This window comes from Schistocerca piceifrons, chromosome X (assembly GCF_021461385.2).
Source record: "Schistocerca piceifrons isolate TAMUIC-IGC-003096 chromosome X, iqSchPice1.1, whole genome shotgun sequence".
Taxonomy (NCBI): domain Eukaryota; kingdom Metazoa; phylum Arthropoda; class Insecta; order Orthoptera; family Acrididae; genus Schistocerca; species Schistocerca piceifrons.
Genome location: NC_060149.1, coordinates 916849130 through 916871505, shown reverse-complemented (window position 1 = coordinate 916871505; position 22376 = coordinate 916849130). Strand labels below are relative to the sequence as shown.

At 44.5% G+C, this 22376-nt stretch overlaps 1 protein-coding gene across 10 annotated transcripts in view; it reads left to right on the top strand.

The window, feature by feature from the left end:
* Positions 1–661: 661 nt before the first annotated feature.
* LOC124721092 (phosphatidylinositol-binding clathrin assembly protein LAP) overlaps positions 662–22376 on the top strand; it is a 174739-nt gene continuing 153024 nt past the window's right edge. For all 10 annotated transcript variants that reach the window (XM_047245913.1, XM_047245907.1, XM_047245912.1 and 7 more), the window contains exon 1: positions 662–924. In XM_047245913.1, the coding sequence (XP_047101869.1) occupies positions 795–924 (130 nt within the window). In that variant the 5' untranslated portion in view covers positions 662–794. The remainder of the gene's footprint in view (positions 925–22376) is intronic.

The following is a 22376-nucleotide window of genomic DNA, read 5'->3' as shown; positions in this document are numbered from 1 at the left end:
TGTGAATGCCGCCATAAGAAATGAATAGTGTAATAGTTTGGTAGCCCGTTTCCTCTCGTTCCATTCTGTTAAGTTAATCGACGTTAACTCAAACAATGGTTTCCTCATAAAAAACTGTTATGTGAGTGTTGCTATTGCTGCAGTGTGATACAATCTTAACTATTTCATATTTGTGTTATCCAAAAGAGAATTTGTGTAAATACAAGCCAAGCAATGTCCCGACGACTAACATCTTCGTAAACTTTAGTTTTGTTGTTTTCGGGTAATATTTTGGGGCGTTCCTCAGTTTTTCTCTTGAGAAATAACTTTAATAATCGGCCTTTACAAAAGATTAGGCCTAATTTTTCACTTATGTGACACATTTAACAATCATCTTGAAGCCGTGGTCTTGATATTTAGTATTTACTAATTTACCAGTCGATCTCTGATCTTAGCAGAGACAGCACATTACCTAGGACAATGCGATCGATAATACAGTTCACATAACTCTTCAGTCAAATGAGAATTGGAATTGGAAATAGTAACGCCATACTAACAGACTTGAAATTGAAATTTTGATTTTCGGAATGCAAACATACTTCTAAATAATATAATATATGCGTTGAAAGAAATTATACAGAAAGACAGAGTGTCTGTGACGTCATTCAACAGAAGTCGCCATCTTAGAATGTAGTAGTGTTGGTGGTACAGCTGACCTGTCATTGCACAGTTGAAATTGGTGGTGATTAGTAGAGAACAGGGGATTGTAGGCCCCGCTGTGCTCATATAGATCTACTGTTATCGTGACAGTGAAGATGGCAGGACAGACGATAAACGACAGGCTACTTGCTGCAAGACATAGTTTAGCCGGTCAGGGCCTGGCTAAATCTGTTTGCAAGGCAACCACAGAGGAGATGATCGGCCCAAAAAAGAAGCACTTGGACTGTAAGTGTACACTTATTTCTGTCATCGCCTTCTAACACTAAAAACTGTTTCTCGTCCTTGTGTTCCCACATTCTGTGATGTACATGTAAACTGTGCTGTGGAAACATTGAGTGTGTGTTGTTTGAACCGTATTTTGCTTTACTGATACAGAAATCTTCTTTACCTAGACAGTTTGCTGCGGTTTTTGCGCATGATTTAAAATCTAATAGTTCGTAGCGTTTACTCGGACTTGAATGCTCATGTAGGCTCTCTACTACCTCCACCTGTTCAAATTTCAGACGTTCATGTATTGACAGTGAAATTTCTATCCTGCATTTAATGTTTTATAGCACACAACTTATTACTTGCAATGTCACCAGTTTAAAGAAACTCCCATTATTTGTATTTTTCTGTGCTGATAAACATTTTCGGCGTAGGTTCTCTTTTAGGCCGGCTTTCGCGTTAACTTTCATTAAATATAGTAACTACTACGGTTAATAATATCGCGATAGTCTGTTTTCTTGTTACGTTTATCGTTCACCAGTGTATTAAAGATACTCGGCGCTTTTTAGCTGAGAATGCCATAACATTACAAGAGATTGTTTTTCGTTTTCCGAAGTTTAAGGTGTTGTGTAGATAGTCACCGAATTACGTAGGAAAATACCGTACTTCAGATGTATTTACTATGTAAACACTGTAAGCGTTCATTATAGCTGTTTGTCTGTCCTCCTTCGCCCATCTCACAGCCATCACTAGATTACTCAAATCTAGACCATATTCTCAGGATTGGGTCAAGAGCCCATGAATTTCTAGTACTCACATACACACATGCAGATAGCCAGAGTATTAATATTGTAGAGAACTGTCAATCCTTAATTGTCTGGAATGTAATTTGTATACTGAATAAGAATGTAATGGACCTTTGATTCCTTGCTGTGTGGAGACTGGTTGCCATGTAGCAGTAGAGTCCAGTGTTAAACATTGTATCATAACAATATAGTGACATGTCATTCTTCACATAAAATATTTCTGGTGGTGAACTCAACTGAAGTAAAAGTGAGGATTGGAGACTTTGGTCAAATTAAATATCAGGCATTCAGCTGAGCACACCACATTTAACTTTGCCTGGACAGGTGACACAGCCTGTGATGAATGAGATGTAGGGGCTAAAAACAAAGAGTTCTGCTGCTGTGTGAAAATACGTACAACCTGTTCGTATTAGAAATAATGCATCTTTGCCAAACAAATATAAGGTTAAAGTTGCATTTTGGAGTAAGGTTGGGGATTAAAATACTGGCAGATATAGTTTGCAGTACATACTCTAAAAGCAGTGGATTGTTACAGAGCTTGTGGAAAGCTTGTTTAGAAGAAATGGGTAACAGCATTTTCTAGTTATTCTTTGCTAATAGTATCAAAATCGTGTAGTGCAACAGATTAAAAATCAGTCTTGCATATCTAAGTGGCAAACACTTCAGTGACTGAATGCATACAACAGTTTTTGTAAAATATTCTGTTTTCCTTCACACTAGAAAGATGTGAAAGTCTGGCTGTTTCAGCAAGACACACCCCATGACATATGTTGACTCCACATAGCCATGTTAGTGTAAAGCAGTTGTCAGTGAGAAATGTCAAATATCCAAACTAGCATCATTGTCAGATGTTATGCAACGTTTAACTTGAACTGGCTCAAATTGGTGATAAGGGCAGAATACGCAGAGGGATCTGAACTGAAGTTTAGTATTTTTCGTGAGTAACTTTGTAGCTTGCGTTAAATATCCCGGTATGAAATGTAAAAAATGGATTCCTGACAATCTTTTTGTCCTTAATCGTTTGCACCACCATGAAACAGTGTGTCACACCATAGTAGTTTGTAATGATGTCCGAAAAGATCAAAGCTTTGGCCTGGCATCCAGTTTTAAATTGTCAAAAATGTTTAGTTGGATTCTTGCACTGGCCTCTGATGTTAACAGGTCTGTTTTCTAGTATGTCCCTTTAAAACAAAATTTTGCTAGTGTAATCTGTCTTGCATGTGGTACTTCTTAGCATGTGAAGATTATGTAGGGGATCTAAACAAGTCAGTGAAGTGGGTGTGAAAGATAACTTTATTACTGTGTGTAAAATAATGTTGCGGCAGTGTAAAGTATTGCTTCACTGAACGGAGACTGGATTTAATGAACAGATCACTGATGACTCTCTTTCACTGTGTAGTGTCATAATGAAACTTCCTAAAAATTGACTGACGAGGGCTTAAACATACGTGTTTGCCTGGAGGAGATTGTTGTTTGAGTCTAGATATAGAAGTCAAACTTAGGTTTGTGTCTGTTTCGTGTGGCACATTGCAAAATTTGGAATAGCAAATTATTTGCTAGCTCAACTAAGTAATGCAATCATCACTGTTGTACATATCAGATGACTGTTGGATTAGCAAATGGGCTACTGGAGCTAGTAATAACATAATTACATAACTCACATAATTTGGTGACACAAAAGGTTTAGAGGGGGCATTATTTAATCATTGATCAGGCTCAATGGCAGGGGATAGTGTTGGAAACCTTGCGAGGTCCATGTCTTAAAAAAAAATTGTGTAAAGTGCAGATCTTTCTGCTCATTGTGCAAGTCAAATTTGAGTAAGTCAATACAATATATTTCAATACGGTTGCAGAATTCTGTAGCAGAAAGATGTTAGTTTGCATGGGTGTTTATGTATTGCAGACAATGTTTTATAGAAAATAAGTGGTTGCTAACCATGTGGTGCACATGTCCAATGCAGTGGACAGCTGTTAATGTCGCTTCTTTGGTCTTTTCAGTCAGTCCTGATGCTGTAAATGCACGTGGTTTACTCCACTGTACACCCCCTACTGGTGCTGTGCTTGAATTTTCAGACTCAGAATTGATGAAAAACAGCAAAGAAGTGACCATTAACAGCATGTCCAGTGGAATGGACATGTGCACAACAGGGATAACATTATCTTAGTGTGATGATTTTTCCATAATTTTTGAATGTCATACTGTAAAAGGCCTGTTTTGCTGTTAGAGCAGAGTGGCATGAGGATTAGTAATTACTTGTACAACTAAATACATAGCTTCTGTCAAGATTTTTTGCCAAGCATTGTAAGGTGATTTTACGAGTGTCAGTGTTTAAGGAGAAACTGTAGCTTTGGGTTTTAGGATAGTGGTCATATGTTGGCATTGTCACTGATAGACTAATGTGGGTGTTACAGAGAGATGGTAACAGCCTCCTTTAGGTGTTGACACCTGAACATTATTAACTGCAGCTGCAGGTAAATCTGATGCTTTAGTAAAGCTTTGTTGCAGCAGTTATAACGAAAACTGTTACAAAGGATAGTTAATTTGGTTTAGACTGTCAACGCTGTAGGAAATGGGAATGAGTGTTAAAAGTGGTTGCTGTTTATTACTTTACTGAATTGTCATCGATGCACAAATTAAATGGTATTTAGGAACTGAAGACAGGACACTTAATTAGTCTGAGTTTTTTGAACAACACAATGTTTATAGAGGTGCAAAAATGTCAAGATGGCAAGGAAATTTAAGAATCTCAGTGAACGAAAAATGAGAGGTTGAATTTGAGTTGACTTAGAGGGCTGTGACTTATGACCACATCAGTTGAGTCCCATAGTGCTCAGAGCCATTTTTTAGAGGGCTGTACCGTGGTGTCTTAAAGATCTGTACTTCTGGTGAGCTCTTGCGTTGGCCATGGTCTCTCTCTTCCAGCGCGTCCGGCGTGCCATTCAATCGTTAAATCTATAAAACGTTGCTTAAAAGAACTCGTGTACAGGCAAGCAATGTAATAGTCGGTTCTCCGGAGCACATATCTCTCAACAGTAATTTTATCGGGATTATGGACTTCTTGAGACATGTCTTTATTTGCCTTCGGCAGCATTCTGAAATTTTTGTGGTCATACTTAATACCATGAACATAACTTGTTTATCCACCAAAATATTAACACAGACTGGAATAGTGTTGAGATTTTAATTATACATCAAGGAGTGACTTCAAAGCTGCAGCTGCTGCCGTCTCGTAGAAAAGTGAAAGGGACCACATTATTTCGGTGGAAAGGGCTGTCAGGCTTCCGGGCAGATATCTGGATATTACGTTCTGTCCTGTGATTTACCAGTGCTGTCGTACTTTGAAGGTGCTGTAGTGGTTCAAATAAAATCTGATAGGATAAATATGTAAATTAACGCTGCCGCCCATCCCTGTGATCTTTCGAATTTGACGTTTTGCAGCCAGCAGGTGATGGCTTCTTGAAGACAGACGAGAGGGGGTGTTCCTATGTCTTTGTCAGGTAGCAAATAGTTTGCTTGAACTGCCAAATGTGATAGAACTGGATTGACACATTTGGCTATTCCTCCTGACGAATAATTCACCCGAAGCATTAAATCGAATGACGGAACTAAACACGATCAGCCTTGTTGCAGATGGGCTATTTTTCTTATAACGATTACCGTAGCCAGCTTGTATTATCAACTAATTCTTTTAAAACATATCAGTTATCTTAGATAATTATATAATCAGAAATGTGTTATAGGTGGAAGAAGAAAGGAGGTACCACAGATAGACGGCCGGTAATAACAGGATGCTGCTTAGTGCCCCTGGGAAATTGCGTTGTCCGTAAATTTTACGGCGACTGTAAATTGCTCAAACCTCTCTACTCTTGTTAATTGCTTTCACCCGCCGAAAGTCCAGTTTGACATACGAGAATGTCGTTCACCAATATATACATAAAACTTTACTAGAATTGGGTAACAGATGATACAGAATTGAAAGTAGATATTCTCAATTCGGAAATCGAACCAGAAAATAAACCTGAAAACAAAGCTTCACTATTACAATTCAAGAAATATCTTAAGTAATATTTCTGGTCATCATTAGGCGCTCTCTCTCTCTCTCTCTCTCTCTCTCTCTCTCTCTCTCTCTCTTCCTCTCCTGATGGAAAGAAACAACCGTATAGCCTGTGGTAGGGCTGTACGTAGTTTCAAGAAACTCATTGATTTAAACATCTCTAAAACATTAAAAAAATTTAAGTATGAATTATAATGCAACGAATGACATTTTGAAATGAAATGTTCTCTTGTTTGTGATACATATTTGGGCTCGCCACTCCCGCGGCTGATTAAACGCTATCGCCGCGCGTGCGGGAATGAAATTACGTAGCAGTGTTATCAGGTTGTTCCTGGTGTTGTCTGCAACGCCCCGACATGAAGCTGTGTAGCTTTCTAAACTGCTGACTGTTGCTGTGCAGTTTCGAAATATAATAAAAGGGAATAGTGAGATCTGGTGAACGGAGTCACTGGCCTTGCCAATTCTTTAAATATCACATTTATAGTAGAAGCATCAAGAAATGTTTGCATTAAGATTTTTCCTTTCAGATGTAAAATGTTGTAGAAGCTGTAAGGTTGAGTTCATCTGTGCCGCCTTTTGTTTCTCTCGCACTGCAACATGAAGAGAACATTGAAAACAAGGAATTATCTCTGAAGACTTACTGGTTTTCTTTTCGGTGATTCGTAATCTTTCTTCCTTTTCGTGTAATATATGGTGTGCAGCGATATCGTGCATAAACTCTGTAAATTCGTCAGATTTGAAGAACCAGCTGTTTAAATTATGAAATTTGAGATCATTTTCCTTGTGACTACTGGAGGATCAGCGATAATGCAATAAAATGGCACCTGGATCTATGTAGTCAGCATGTACTTCGCATACAAGGTTTAAGTTGCGATAAGTTTCAGGCTTTAAATTTTGTACTCTGAGGCTTAAGAGATAAAGAACACGCGAAAGGCGGGATGCAAGGGACTAGAGCATGAGTTGGACGTGTTACGGTCCCGCCTACTTGCTACAGGTTTTCCCTTATGGAACCAGGTGAAAGTGGTCACTCCAGGCTGTGTAGGGAGTCAAATGTTCAGCTTAACGTCTGACACATTGAGCACGTGCACTTCAAAATTCTCACAAGAACAATGCATATATATATATATATATATATATATATATATATATATATATATATATATTGCGATATGTAGTGCACTGTCAAGACGTTAGCATCTTCCTTCTGACTGCGTCACTCAGTTATGCTGATACTTTCTGTACAACACATTCATGTGATGGCCTCTGGAAGGTGGGTCACTGTCAAGCGTTAATTAGTTGAGTATTATTCAGAAGCAAGGCCTGTATTACGGAAGGGTGTGAATCCTCTTTAATAAATAGGACACACCCTTAAGATCATATTCGTCGTCCAACCTGCCTAGTAAAAACTTCATTCATCGTAATGACGTTCACAGGTATTCACTTGATCGTAACCGATCTTCAAAAGTCAGTTTCACGTCTTCCTTCTCACCGCTGTCGGTCTTTACCCGTCGTTTCTAGCTGTCTCTGGGTACTTTTGCCTGGAAGGCCATCTACAGATAATTTCACAAAGTGCAAATTCACAAATCAAATTTCTAGAGTGAATATTGCTTTCATTCTGTGATTTCTTCTGAATCACTTCCCCGTACCTATATTAATACGGAACGAGGTTGCGCTGTGGTAAGACGCTGCACTCATTCGGAAGAACCGCCGCCCAAAACTGTATCAGGCCATCCGCATTTAAGTGTTTAGCATTTTCCCCAAATAGCTTACCGCGTATTTAGATTCCTTCTAAAGGGCATGTCAGATTTCCTTCCCCCCTCACAGCCTGTGCTCCGTCTATAATGTCCGTCGACGGGACGCTAAACGGTAATTTTCCTTCCTTTGAAGAGGAGTACTGTTCTGCAAAGTATGCAAAGGAAACGCTGTGTCGTTAGCACAGCTGTTGACGTGAGAACGTCTGGGAGACGTTCGCGTAGTTTAGTGCAGGGTTGCGCACTGAAGTATTTGGGGCCCTGTTCCGTCAATAATTGTAAGCAATAAGAAAAATATTTCCAGATCATAGCGGGTAACTTCCATTCTCAGTGTGTACTTTGTGCGCTGCGTCTCAAAAGGAGAAAATAATCTAGTTTCACTACCAGAAAAATGCGACGATGGCGAAGAGTTTTTCAGAGTAATCGTTGTATACCCCCTGTTGGAAATGAGCTTAGATTACGAAAATGGACACACTACGTAGTGTACATTGTTTCGGAATACTTTTTTTGACTGCGTGTTGGCGCGCCCGTTTAAGCTCGTGTCAGGTAATAGTGTGATCGTGTATCAATACTCGGTGAAAAATTAGAGCGATCATAAAGATTTCAAGAAACCTTGAACGCAATGAATCGCTTAAAGGCCAACATTTTGGACAGCGCATGTCTACAGTGTTAAGGAACACTAAATGTGAATTTCGTCATTCACAAAAAATCTGACCACAAAGCGTTCTCGCGCGGTTTCAGTGGTACGAGACCTATGTATCGTGGACCAGCTGTTTGATCAGTGTGATCACTCACTCACTTCTTTGAAATTGGATGTGTTTATGGTGGAAACTTGGAGAAGTTTAGGAGTGACTGCCTACTCCGTACCTGTGAACACTGCGATGGCAGTGACGTGAACTACAGTAGCGTTGTATTCTGTGGGTCGAAAATTTAAGCAACATGATGGAGCAGAAGTACTTCACAAACGAGAATTCATTCTGCCTTGATGATCCTGTTACATTTTTCGACGTAAAATGCAGAAGGAATTATAGAATTACCCTGGTCCACTTGCTCAGCGTACTTGGAAGTCACAATTTGATTGATTTCCTTGGAAACAAAGGCTAATAAATTTCAAAGCAACTTTGAATCACTTATGTAGCTATTAAATTTGTCTGTTAAGAATATATGGTAACATGTTGCAAGAGTGCAGTGAGACTACTTCACGGAATGTTTTGTAGATTTTGACTTTGACGCAAATGACTTGGGAATTAACGCATGTGTCCCATCCAGATGTTTGACGGGATAAATGTCAGCCAACACGATGCCCTTTAAGGTAGGCGAGCCTTGTTTTGGAAAATTTCAGACGTCAGCCGTTTGGGTCAGTCTTCTGTTGGGAAGCTGCGTGGGTGTGGACAGACTACGGCGCCACGGGGCCGCACTTATTTTGGGCGCATGCTAGACGACTGCAAGGGCACGCGCTGCCGCTCGCGCGTAGCTTTTGCTCGCCCGCTCCACCCTCCTAAAACACGATGGACTGGCCTTTCCGGTAGACAAGGGACACTACCAAAGCAGAGAATGAAGTACAAGCAAAATTACCCATACGCTGTGGGTTCTCTTTACCCGTAGTTCCACAGCACCGGAATAGTTTGATATCACGATTTTGTTGCATGTAACCGTTGCTGTAAGGCTATCATTTTATTTCAAATCTTTTGTAGTCAGATCAAGTAAATAACCATCTGTGGACAAAGTAGTTCGTCCGTATTAGAAGTGTGTTAGTGGTGTATTACCGACTAACTCAAATCATTGGTGACTATTTGCCATAAAACGTATGGTAACCACATGGCATCCTGCGTACCGCGCTAAGAGTTACTACTTCTTGTCTACTAGAAGTATTTCTTAAATTTAGAATGAGCCCTTCCGTCCGCCCCCCTCCCCTACCCACTTTCCTATAGCGATATAACGCTTGTGCGACACCTAGTGCACGATGACACACAAGATTTAGCAATGCCTCTCGAATTGTTTACGTACGCTTAGCAAAATTATGGCCATTCGAGGTGTTACAGGACACAAAGAAGTTTACCCCGGTGATGCAGCACTGACCTTGCTGATGTGAACGGCCATCTGTCCACTGGTTCAAGACATTTACTAATGTAAAGATCCCAGTTTCACTCGTGCAGGTGGTGTCAACTCAGAAATCAAAGAGATTCGTTTCGAATTTGTGTCAAGCGATGCCGAGACGGATCAGCAATTTAATCGATGTGATCGTCAGGGGAGGCGGCGTGAGCGGTCAGTGAATTTTACGGAGAAACCGGCTTGTTTATTGTGAGGATGCAGTTAAGTTGGGCAGTAGCCAAAATATTGTGTACAGCGTGCACTTCGTAGGGCTAAACGAAACAATTGACGCACGTCAGTGCTGAACGTCGTTTCGAGCGTCGCGTTGCGTCAGTGCCAGTCAAACATTTAAAGGTGAAGGGGCGTCTGTAGAAAGTTTTCATCTCACCGAGATGAGATGCTGGTTAATCAGATTGAGCAGTATGCCTCTGCATTCAAGGGGAGGGGAGTTTTCGGACGGATGCTGCTCTGGTGTAAACGTGCATCGGCCTTTCACTCGTATAACATTTCCCGTATTAAATTCAGTGTTTCGGGCGGAAATAAATTCAGATGTAAGTAGAATTTGTACGATTGGACACTTGTCACAAGCATTCAGTTATACGAAGCAAACGGACATTTCAGTAATTTCGGTGTATAAATGTTCTTGTATTTAATTACTCAGTGTGCTGCTTTGTATTGTTACTGAAAACTATGGATTTGGTAGTTTCCGTGTCGTACCTGCAATGTCGAATTGGACGTAAAATATTCACTTCTGCGACTGTTTACTTACCTTCCTCTTCACAACCTAAAGAGGATTTTTGTGTACCTCGTATTCTGGTAATGCCGTATATTGGATTACTGTTAGTCATATGGTAAATTTAGTTCAACTTGTAAATCTAACTATTAACTTGGGATGCACTCGACCTTCTAGTCTCTAGGATGATTCCATGGTTAGTTTTTGCTTTCAGATGAGTCACAGCAACGCAACTGTGCATCTTTGTTGCTTATCTAAATCGTTTACTTGCTACACAGTAATCACGCACAGCAAGGCCCTTCCGTGTTGCGGGTGTTAAGTTCGCTCTCTTAAGCAGATTTTCATTTGACCTAGTTAGTTTGCTCCATTGCCGATTTTTCTGAAGTATTCGAACGGCTTTCCGGTGTATGAATGTGAGGTAACTAATCCCAACCACCGAAACTTAACATAGTTACAGGTGTCGCTGTGCCAGTAAATTGTCTCCCCTCATTGCAACTTGCTGATGGTGACCGAATTGCATTTGGGAGGCCTAGCATCTGCATTTAGGTTTTCGTAGTTCGCCAAAATTTGAAATACGATATAGTTCCTTCGATAAAGGACACAGCCGATTTCCTTCCATGTCAGTGTCTATCACGACCTCACAGCTCAGTAACCTCAGCCATACAATATGGCTAAAGTGAAATTTTCATCATGAATCCCATTGTAGCCTTGGCTGCAACGCTGTGACCGCTTTCCCAAGAGTACAGGATAATTGCGGCTACGTGCAGGCTTCCGTTACCGTGACTGACGTCAGATGACGCACAAACAGCGCTATAACGCACAATGAATTCCACATTAGATTTGGATCCATAAACATTCAGTGCAACTAAATATGAAACCTCTAGTTCACGCCTGCCCGCCCCCCTCTCTCTCTCTCTCTCTCTCTCTCTCTCTCTCTCTCTCTCTCTTTCCTCTCACTGTTCCCCCCTTCCCCCCTTAGAGATATATATCTTTCTTCTTTCTACCTCCCCGCCCCCTCCCTCGTATCATCAATGTTAGACAAACGCACTTAAAAGTATAGAATTTCATTTTGGGTCACAACCCACGTAAGAATCAAGCTACTAAGTTTAATTTTCGTTAACCAATGTCGACCCGGTGTGACTTATCTTCAGGTGACCCGAATTTATGGCCTGAAATCGGTAACAAGGCAATAAGACAAACCCAAGGTGAAGGTTTCCAGATAGTTGCTGCCTGATAGTTACAGGAGATTAAACTTTAGTCATCAGTCTGCTGACTAGTTTGATGCGGGAACGAAGGCTGGAATTTGCACTCAAATACGTCAGAGTAGCGACAGGTGGTCTTTTCAGATGAATCGCATGTTACGCTCCATCGTATAGAAAGCAAACGCCCCGCAATAGTCTTCGGAATGCTTCAGACCGGAAGGGGGAATATTACAGCCTGGAAAAAGTTTTCATGGAACTTCCGTGGACGATCTCTTCTTTCTGTTGGGCACATGGATCAACACAAGTATGCGTATGTCTTTGGGGACCATGTCGACCACTCAATGCAGTTTTTCACTCGACACTACGAAATCTATCAACAACAAAACGCTAAGTTCCACATCTCGCGGTGTACTACCGTGGTTCGAAGAGCACGAACAGTTTACTGTACTCCCGTCGTCACCAAACTCTCCAGATTTAAATCTAATCGAGAATATGTGGAACCACCCCGATCGTGCTGTTCGCGCTGTGAATCCTTAACCGAGAAACATAGCTGAGCCCTTCACGGCACTGGAGTCGGCATTGGTCCACATCCCTCTAGGTACCTTCCAGGTCCTACATGCCACTCATCTGGACTTCCCCAGCTGTGCGCCATGTAAAAGGTATTCAGGCTTTTGACAGGTCACATTGAGTGGGCAGTGTATTACGTTATGATTTCCCATCCTGAATATTAGACTCGCTTTACATACTGAATAACTCGCAGAGTTCCCTTACATACAGGATGGTTGTGGCGACGCACTGTTGAAACAGAAGCATCAGTGTGCATTTCAGTTGGAGTCATTCATGTCTGGACAACGGCCTCCTTCGGCACCTGGATTGAACATTATTCGGAAGCTGGAATTACCTGGCAGTTTCGGAACTGCTCCTAGGAGAGGGCGACTGTCAGTTCAGCAACAAACTGAAGTTGCTGTTGTCATGGCTGAGAAAGCTGGACGCGATGTGTGATCTTAAAGCAGTGCACGAGCTTATACAACAGTTGAACATTCCATGGTCAGCTATTCAAAGAGAAATGCGTAAAACTGAAATAGTATGTCTAGTATGGTCCCAGGCAGTCAGTTACAATATGAGTAACGTTGGTATCCTGGAAGTACACGTGGTACTCAATTATCAAACGTTACCTTCTCATCTGAAAGTTGCTTCCAACGGTTTATTCGTTAGTTATCTTCCGCATGTACGCACTAACGTTTCCGCAAAGTTTCATTGTCTTAAGAGCACTCGTATTTCATGGGACCTTCTAAATTACAACCACCCTGTACACTTCAGCTTCCCCCCCACCCCCCATCCCCCTGTGGGTCCGGGGGTAAGAATAGGCCCGAGGTAGCTTGTCGTAAGATGCGACTAAAAGAAGTTTCTCGCCTTCCAGCCTTCGTGGTGGTCCCCTGTAGGGTTTGACCTCCATTCATCAAAATTTTCTCAAAGAGCGAGCCAATTGGGGAAGAGCGCCTTACACCGTACATTCTGTCAGTCATGCATTGAGGTCTTTAGCCCACTTTCTCATCGTCGCATTTCGGTCCTGCTCATTCTCGATCTCTTGGGCGGGGACATCGACTATGACCATGGACTACTTTACTTCTTTGTACCTGATATTCAGTATGGTAGCCAGTCCGTTGTGGTGGGGCCACCATGTACCCTGTTGGTTGTAGCCCCCTGACCACAAAGGGATCGCTCTGCTGATGCCTGCGCTGTTAACTCCCCGTGTATGCCAAGGGATAGATGCCCATCCCCCTGGGGCATTGGGACTCACGGCAATGGCCATCCTGCCAGGTGGCCTTTGCTGCGGCTGGGTGGCGCCCGTGGGGAGGGCCCCTGGTCGGAATGGGGTGGCATCAGGGTGGATGACACGCGATGAAGTGTAGTCCATCTCGTGCTGCTGGTGAAACATAAAGAGTCTCTAAGCGTTCATGGCTGGCCAGTGTGGCCGTGCGGTTCTAGGCGCTTCAGTCTAGAACCGAGCGACCGCTACGGTCGCAGGTTCGAATCCTGCCTCGGGCATGGATGTGTGTGATGTCCTTAGGTTAGTAAGGTTTAAGTAGTTGTAAGTCTAGGGGACTGATGACCTCAGATGTTGAGTCTTACAGTGCTCAGAGCCATTTGAACCATTTTTAAGCGTTCATGAGCTAAATTCAATGCACAGAAGTACAATCCCAAATCATTCCCCCTCCCTGGCCATATCCTGGGAGGAACATCAGGCGAAGGATGGCATAGAATTTCATCGCCCCTGTACCTTGTATGCTTGAGAGGTGATGGGGAATCTTTCATGACGATGAAGCCTCAATTTTTTGTTGAGCATTTAGAGGATAAGTTTGGGGAGGTGGAGGGATTCTCCAAAATGAGATCTGGGTCAGTCTTGATCAAAACGGCATCCTCTGTTCAGTGAAGGGCATTACTTGCTTGTAACAAGTAGGGGATGTTTCTGTTACCATCACGCCACATAAAAGCTTAAATATGGTCCAGGGTATCTTCTTTCACAGAAACCTTCTTCTGCAGGCTGACGATGAGCTTCATGCCAATTTACAGCGGTGAGGTGTAAATTTCATCCGGCGTGTCCACGGGGGGCTGAGGGATAATCAGGTTTCCAACGGTGTCTTCATCTTGTCCTTCCAGGGTGATACATTGCCAGAGAACGGCGAGGTGATGGTCTACTGCTGTGATGTAAAGCCCTATATCCCTCGGATGTGGTGCTTAAAGTGCTGGAAGTTCGGCCATATGTCTTCCCGCTGTACTTCCAGCGTCAAATGTAGAGGTTGCGGATGCCCATCACATCCCAATATTCCATGTACCCCGCCTCCCATCTGTGTCAACTGCGGAGAGCACTATTCGCCTTACTCGCCTGACTGCAGGATTCGCCAGATAGAAAGGAAAATCGTGGAATATATACCCTGGACAGACTGACCTACATTGAGGCTAAGAGGAAAATGTGAACACTTACATCCTGTACGCATGACATGGTCTTATGCCGACACTGCAACAATTCTGGCACCTTTAGCTCTGCCAACCCATCACCTCTCAGAGCCGGAAAACTACACCTGCCCCCTTGATGGTGAGGGGCATTTCCCTCCCTGTTGCTCCTGCACCACCTACTTCGGGAGCTACACCCACCCAACCATTAGGGACGTCCGTCCCCACTTCTAAGCCGGAGAAGCAAAGGAGCTGGTTGTAGGACTTCACTCCTATCCTCAGTCCTGAAGACTGAGCTAGTGAGTCCTCCCAGCTAGAGAAACCCAAGGAGCTGCGAGAGAAATCCAAAAGACCCTCAAAACCAAGGAAATTGCTGTGGCACCCACACCACTGCTACCTAAAAGCTCTGTGGATGAGGATGGGGTGGAGATTCTGGCGTCTGCTGAGGACCTAGATCTCGCCAGACACTCAGACAATGGATATAGACTGCTCAGGCGAAAAGTTGGTGGCAGCAGGTGACCCTGAGGTGTAAACTGCCTCATGGAATGTTCCATGCCTTCCCAGTCTCACGATGTGGTCCTCGAGTGGAATTGCAGCGGTTTTTTTTTTCTACCGCCCGGCTGAGCTACGGCAACTGTAAAGCTTTACACCTGCTTTCTGCATTTCCCTCCAGGAAATCTGGTTCCCAGCAATGCGGACCGCTGCCCTCTGTGGCTATAAAGGACATTACAGGAACCGTAGCGACTATAATAGTGTCAGGTGGAGTTTGCGTTTACGTCCCAAACTCAGTCTGTAGTGACACTGTGCCCTGTCAAACCCCTCTTGAAACTGTGGCTGTCAGAATGACGACATAGGAACTAACTCTGCAATGTATATCTTCCTCCAGATGATGCAGTACCCCTGAATGTATTAGCTGCACTGATTGATCAACTCCCTAAACCTTTCCTACTTTTGGGAGGTATTGAGGCCTATAACCCCTTGTGGGGTGGCACAGTTCTTACTGGCCGAGGCACAGCTGGCGAAACTTTACTGTCGCAATTCGACCTCTGCCTCCTAAATACTGGGGCTGCCACACATTTCAGTGTGGCTCATGGTAGTTACTCGGCCATTGGTTTATCAATTCGCAGCCCAGGACTTCTCCCATGTATCCGCTGGAGAGCACATGACCTGTGTGGTAGTGTTCACTTCCCCATCTTCCTGTCACTGCCCCAGCGTCAGGCACATGGTCGCCTGCCCAGAGGGGCTGTGAACAAGGCGGACTAGGAACTTTAACTTCCGCTGTCACTGCTGAATCTCCCCCATATGGTAGCATCAATGCGGTCGTTAAGCAAGTAACAACGATAGTTTCTGCGGCGGAAACCGCGATCCCTCATTCTCTAGGGTGCCCTGGCGAAAGGCAGTCCTTTGGTGGTCGCCGGAAGTTGCTGAGGCAATTACAGAACTTCTGAGCTCCACAGCGGCATAAGCGGCACCCTTCCCTAGAACACCTCATCCTTCAAATGGCTCCGTGTCGACCATTGTGTGCCATACGTCGCCTTCCCAAGTCTGGGCAAAGATCAAACGAGTTTTTGGGCACCAGACCCGATCAGGCGTTCCTGGTGTTAACATAAATGGCGTGTTATCCACCGACACAAACGCGGTTGCGGAGCATTATGTTCGCCCCTCTCCATCGGAGAGCGACCCTCCAGCCTTTCGCACCCTCAAACGGTGGATGGAAGGGAAAGTGATTCCGTTCACTACACGCCACAGTGAACCCTATAACACCCCATTTACAGAGTGGGAGCTTCTCAGTGCTTCTGCACATTGCCCTAACACAGCTCCTGGGCCAGATCAGATCCACAGCCAGATGATTAAACATCTCTCATCTGACTACAAGCGACGTCTCCTCGTCTTCAACCAGATCTGGTGCGATGACGTCTTCCAATCGCAATGATGGGAGAGCACCATCATTCCGGTGCTCAGACCCGGTAAAAACCCACTTGCTGTGGATAGCTATCGGCCCATTAGCCTCACCAACGTTCTTCGGAAGCTGCTGGAACGTATGGTGTATGGCAGTTGAGTTGGGTTCTGGAGTCAACTAGCCTCCTGGCCCCATGTCAGGGTAGCTTCCGCCAGGGTCCCTCTACCACTGATAATCTGGTATGTCTAGTCTGCCATCCGAACAGCCTTTTCCAGATGCCAACACTTGGTTGTCGTCTGTTTTGACGTATGTAGAACTTAAGACACGGCCTGGCGAGATATCCTTGCACATTGTAGGAGTGTGGTCTCCGGCGCCCACTCCCGATTTTTATCCAAAACTTCCTGTCGCTTTGTACTTCCCATGTCCAAGTTGATGCCTCCCATAGTTCCATCCATATACAGGAGAATGGAGACATGCAGGGCTCTGTATTGAGCGTCTATTTTTAGTGGCCTTTAACAGTCTAGCAGCAGCTGTAGGGCCTTCAGTCTCACCATCCATGTATGCAGACAATTTCTGCATTTCGTACTGCTCCACGAGTACTCTTGTTGTTCAGCGGCGCCTGCAGGGAGCCATTAACAAGGTGCAGTCTTGGACTCTAGCCCACAGCTTCCAGTTTTCAGCCACAAAGTCGTGTTTCATGCGCTTCTGTTGGCGTCGTGCCGTTCATCCGAACACAGAACTTTACCTTCATGACGATCCTTTCACTGTAGTGGAGACATATCATTTCTTAGGACTGATTTTCAACGCTCGATTGACTTGGCGTACTCACCTTCGTCAGCTTAAGTGCCGGTAGCACCTCAATGCCCTCCGTTGCATGAGCAACACCAATTGTGGTGCATATAGCTCTACGCTGCTGCAGCTCTACAGGGACCCTGTCCGATCGTGAATTGACTATGGGAGTGTGGTTTTGCTTTCCGGCAGCACCCTCAGCGTTGCATTCACTTGGCCCTGTGAACGACTGCATGGTTCAACTAGCGACAGGAGCTTTTAGGAAGAGTCCGGTGACCAGCGTACTGGCGGAGGCTGGGGTCCCTCCATTGCAAATCAGACGTGCACAACTTCTCGCTATTTACGCTGCGCATACTCATAGTTCTCCTGAGCATCTGAATTAACGTCTCCTTTTCCCACCTGCGGCAGTCCATCTCCCGCATCGGCGGCCCAGGTCGGGGCTAACGATTGCGGTTCGCATCCGGTCACTTCTGTCTGAACTAGTCCTATCCCATTACCACCTCTCATCGAGGTCCATTCACGTACACCTCCAGGGTGTATACCTAGGCCGCAGATTCTTCTGGACCCTTCGCATGGCCCGAAGGACTCTGTTAACTCTGCAGCTCTCCGCTGTCACTTCCTCTCGTTTCTTGACGTGTTCCGAGGCTGCGACGTAGTTCACACAGACTGCTCGATGGCCGATTTTCACGTAGGCTTTGCGGATGTTCATGGAGGACATATTGAGCAGCACTCCTTGCCAGTTGGCTGGCGGCCATATCTCTTGATCTTGAGTACATCCGCTCATGCCCTGGCCAGTCATTTCTCCTGTGTACTGACTCATTGAGCAGCCTACAAGCTATCGACCAGTGCTACCCTCGCCATCCTCTTGTAGCGTCCATTTAGGAACCCATCTATGCCCTGGAACGGTCCCGTCGTTCAGTGGTGGTTGTGTGGACCCCCAGGACACGTTGGGATCCCACGCAACGAACTTGCGACAGGCTGGCCAAACAGGCGACGCGGAAACCGCTTCTGGAGATGGGCATCTCTGAAACTGACCTGCGTTCTGTCTTACGCCGCAGGGTTTTCCGGCTTTGTGAGATGGAGTGGCATAACAATACGCACAACTAACTGCGTGTCATTAAGGAACGCGTGGACGTCTTCCATGCGCTCCTCTCGCGGAATCAGTTGTCCTCTGCCGGCTCCGCATTTGCCATACGTGGCTAACGCATGGTTACCTTTTCCGTCAAGGGAACCACCTTTGTGTCGCTGTGGCTCCCAAATGACAATCGTCCACCTCTTGCTGGACTGCCCACTCTTAGCGGCTCTGCAGTGGACTTTTAACTTTCCTAGCTTCCTACCTTCGGTGTTGGGCTACGATGCCTCAGCAGCAAGTTTATTTTTACGTTTTATCCGTGAGAGTGGATGTTATGCTTCTATGTAAGTTTTGTCCCTCTGTCCCCTCCACCCTAGTGCTTTTAGGGTGTTCTTAATGTGCTGCATAGTGGCTCGCTTTTCCTTTTTATTCTCGTGGTCGACCAGCCACTGTAATCTTTCTTGCTTCATTCTTGTTTCTAGCGGTCGCGTTCTTGTTTCCCGAGCATGGGGTTCCGGGTTCGATTCCTGGCGGGGTCAGGGATTTTCAGCTGCCTCGAGATGACTGGGTGTCTGTCCTCATCATTTCATCATCATTCATGAAAGTGGCGAGACTGGGCTGAGCAGAGGTTGGGAATTTGTACGGGCGCTGATAACCGCGCATTTGAGCGCCCCACAAACCAAATATCTTCTGTTTCTAGCGTTTCTGTGTTTTGTCCTCTTTTGTTCCTCTTACTGTTCGTTGCCTTTCCTTCATTCTTGTGGTTTTTTCCTTTCTTTCCGTTTTGTGTTACATGTCTCGTCCGTTTTATTCTGACACATGTGGCATTGTTTTATTAGGAACAAGGGACCGATGATCTCGTCGTTTGGGCCCTTCCCCGCATTTAAACCAACCAAACAACTACGCGTCAGCTCGGCAAAATATTTGACGTCGGCATGTGTACCTGAACACTAGTTTCAACGTTGGTTTGGTTTTTCTGGATGACAATGTTATTTCTGAACTATCCAGCATTATTCATAGCGATTTTTACCCTTGTTACGCTATTTTCTAGTGCTTTTGGTATACCCTATACAGGGTGGTCCATTGAGTGACCGGGCCAAATATCTCACGAAATAAGCATCAAACGAAAAAACTACAAAGAACGAAACTCGTCATGCTTGAAGGGGAAACAAGATGGCGATATGGTTGGCCCGCTAGATAGCGCCGCCATAGATCAAATGGGCATCAACTGCGTTTTTAAAATAGGAAACCATTTTTATTACATATTCGTCTAGTACGTAAAGAAATACGAATGTTTTAGTTGGACCTTTTTCGCTTTGTGATAGACGGGGCTGTAATAGTGACAAACGTATAAGTACGTGGTATCGCGTAACATTCTGCCAGTGCGGACGGTATTTGTTTCGTGATACATTAGCAATGGCGGAAAAGGTCGATATCGTGTTGATGTATGGCTATTGTGATCAAAATGCCCCACGGGTGTGTGTTATGTATGCTGCTCGGTATCCTGGACGACATCATCCAAGTGGCCGGACCGTTCGCCGGATAGTTAAGGAAACAGGAAATGTTCAGCCACATGTGAAACGTCAACCACGACCTGCAACAAATGACGCCCAAGTAGGTGTTATAGCTGCTGTCGCGGCTAATCCGCACATTAGTAGCTGACAAATTGCGCGAGAATCGGGAATCCCAAAACCGTCGGTGTTGAGAATGCTACATAAACATAGATTGCACCCGTACCACATTTCTATGTACCAGGAATTGCATGGCGACGACTTTGAACGTCGTGTACAGTTCTGCCACTGGGCACAAGAGAAGCTACGGGACGATGACAGATTTTTTGCACGCGCTCTATTTAGCGATGAATCGTCATTCACCAACAGCGGTAACGTAAACCGGCATAATATGCACTATTGGGCAAAGGCAAACCCACGATGGCTGCGCAAGTGGAACATCAGCGACCTTGACGGGTTAATGTATGGTGCGGCATTATGGGAGGAAGGATAATTGCCCCCCATTTTATCGATGGCAATCTAAATGGTGCAATGTACGCTGATTTCCTACGCGATGTTCTACCGATATTACTAAGATATTTCACTGCAGCCGGCCAGAGTGGCTGAGCGGTTCTAGGCGCTTGATTCTGGAACCGCGCGACCGCTACTGTCGCAGGTTCGAATCCTGATTCGGGCATGGTTGTGTGTGATGTCCTTAGGTTAGTTAGGTTTAAGTAGTTCTAAGTTCTAGGGGACCGATGACCGCAGATGTTCAGTACCATAGTGCTCAGAGCCATTTGAACCATTTGACAGAATGGCGATGTACTTCAAACATGATATATTTCTGGCACATAGATCGTGTGCAGTTGAGCGGTATTGAATAGCATATTTCATGACAGGTGGATTGGTCGTTAAGCACCATACCATGGCCCGCACGTTCACCGGATTTGACGTTCCCGGATTTCTTTGTGGGGAAAGCTGAAGGATATTTGCCATCGTGATCTACCGACAACGCCTGACATGAGTCAGCGCATTGTCAATGCATGTGCGAACATTACGGAAGGCGAACTACTTGCTGTTGAGAGGAATGTCGTTACACGTATTGCCAAATGCATTGAGGTTGACGGACATCATTTTGAGCGTTTATTGCATTAACGTGATGTTTACACGTAATCACGCGGAAACAGCATGCGTTCTCAGAAATAAGTTCACAAAGGTACATGTATCACATTGGAACAACCGAAATAAAATTTTTAAACGTACCTACGTTCTGTATTTTAATTTAAAAAACCTATCTCTTACCAGCTGTTCGTCTAAAATTGTGAGCCATGTGTTTGCGACTATTACAGCCCCATCTATCACAAAGCGAAAAAAGTGGTCCAACTAAAACATTCGTATTTCTTTACGTACTACACGAATATGTAATAAAAAATGGGGGTTCCTATTTAAAAAAACGGTTGATACCCGTATGATCGATGGCAGCGCTATCTAGCGGGCCAACCATAGAGCCATCTGGTTCCCCCTGCCTGTTAGACAAGTTTCGTTCTTTATAGTTTTTTCGTTTGACGCTTATTTCGTGAGACATTTGGCCCGGTCACGATCAATGGACCACCCTGTATTCACCACACCACTTCATTGAGCCATACGTATATCCATCTTTGGCCTTCACCTTTCTAGATTCTCTGCCTTGTCTACCACACTTCACACTTCGACTGGTAATCTGTTACGCATTCGTTAGTTTACTATACGGGTTGGAGCAAATAAGCGGCCTGGAAACGAGAGTTCCAGGGTACAAAGGAACAGCAGAGGAAAGAAAATACAGTAATAACCTGACCCTAGCAGATGTTGAAAGTGACCACCATTGATCGCTTAGCACTTTTGGGTCCTGGTCAGCGAATTACTGAAGGTGGATCGAAACGAGTCTGCTGGAATTGCTGCAGCCTTACCCGAAATGTTCTGCTGCAGTTCTTACAGGCTGTGGGGGTTGTTGCGGTCCTCACACAAAGTAATCGCACACTGATCGATCAGGTGGCCTGAGTGGCCAGCTAGGATCGCGACCAGACAGACCTCTAACAAATGTCAGGCGTGAAGGTTGAGTAAATGTGCTCAAAGGTGTGGCTGGCTTTATGTATGGGCAGTTGCTGCATGCTATTGGAAGTATTTCTTACCCTCCTCTGTAAATGGTTATATGCATATATTGACATCCAGTCGTATTCGCTCGTGTGGGCTATTTTTATTTGACCCATCCTTCCGTTATCACCCCCTCCCCGTGGTGGGTCCCTCGTGGAGACCCGATTCGAAAATTGGTCCATAGTCTTTTGCTAATGGAGAGAGAATCCTGGCGCAGCTAGAGGCCACATTCCCTGTATCGCTTAAAAGGAGTGGTTTGAAGTACGTTTTGCAGCCTTGTAAGGTCGATTATTCTGCCATTAGGTGACTATCTGGCGTTACCCGTATAGTAACAATTTGTGTTCAGTTAGTACATATTCTCCACCACCCTCCTCTGCCTGTCATCCCCACACCAATAGGATATTATTGGTTCTTACCCCTATAATATTTATTTCCAGATAGTAACATATTCTGTAAGACAAAGAAAAACGGGAAAGAAACTATACACCACGAAGGA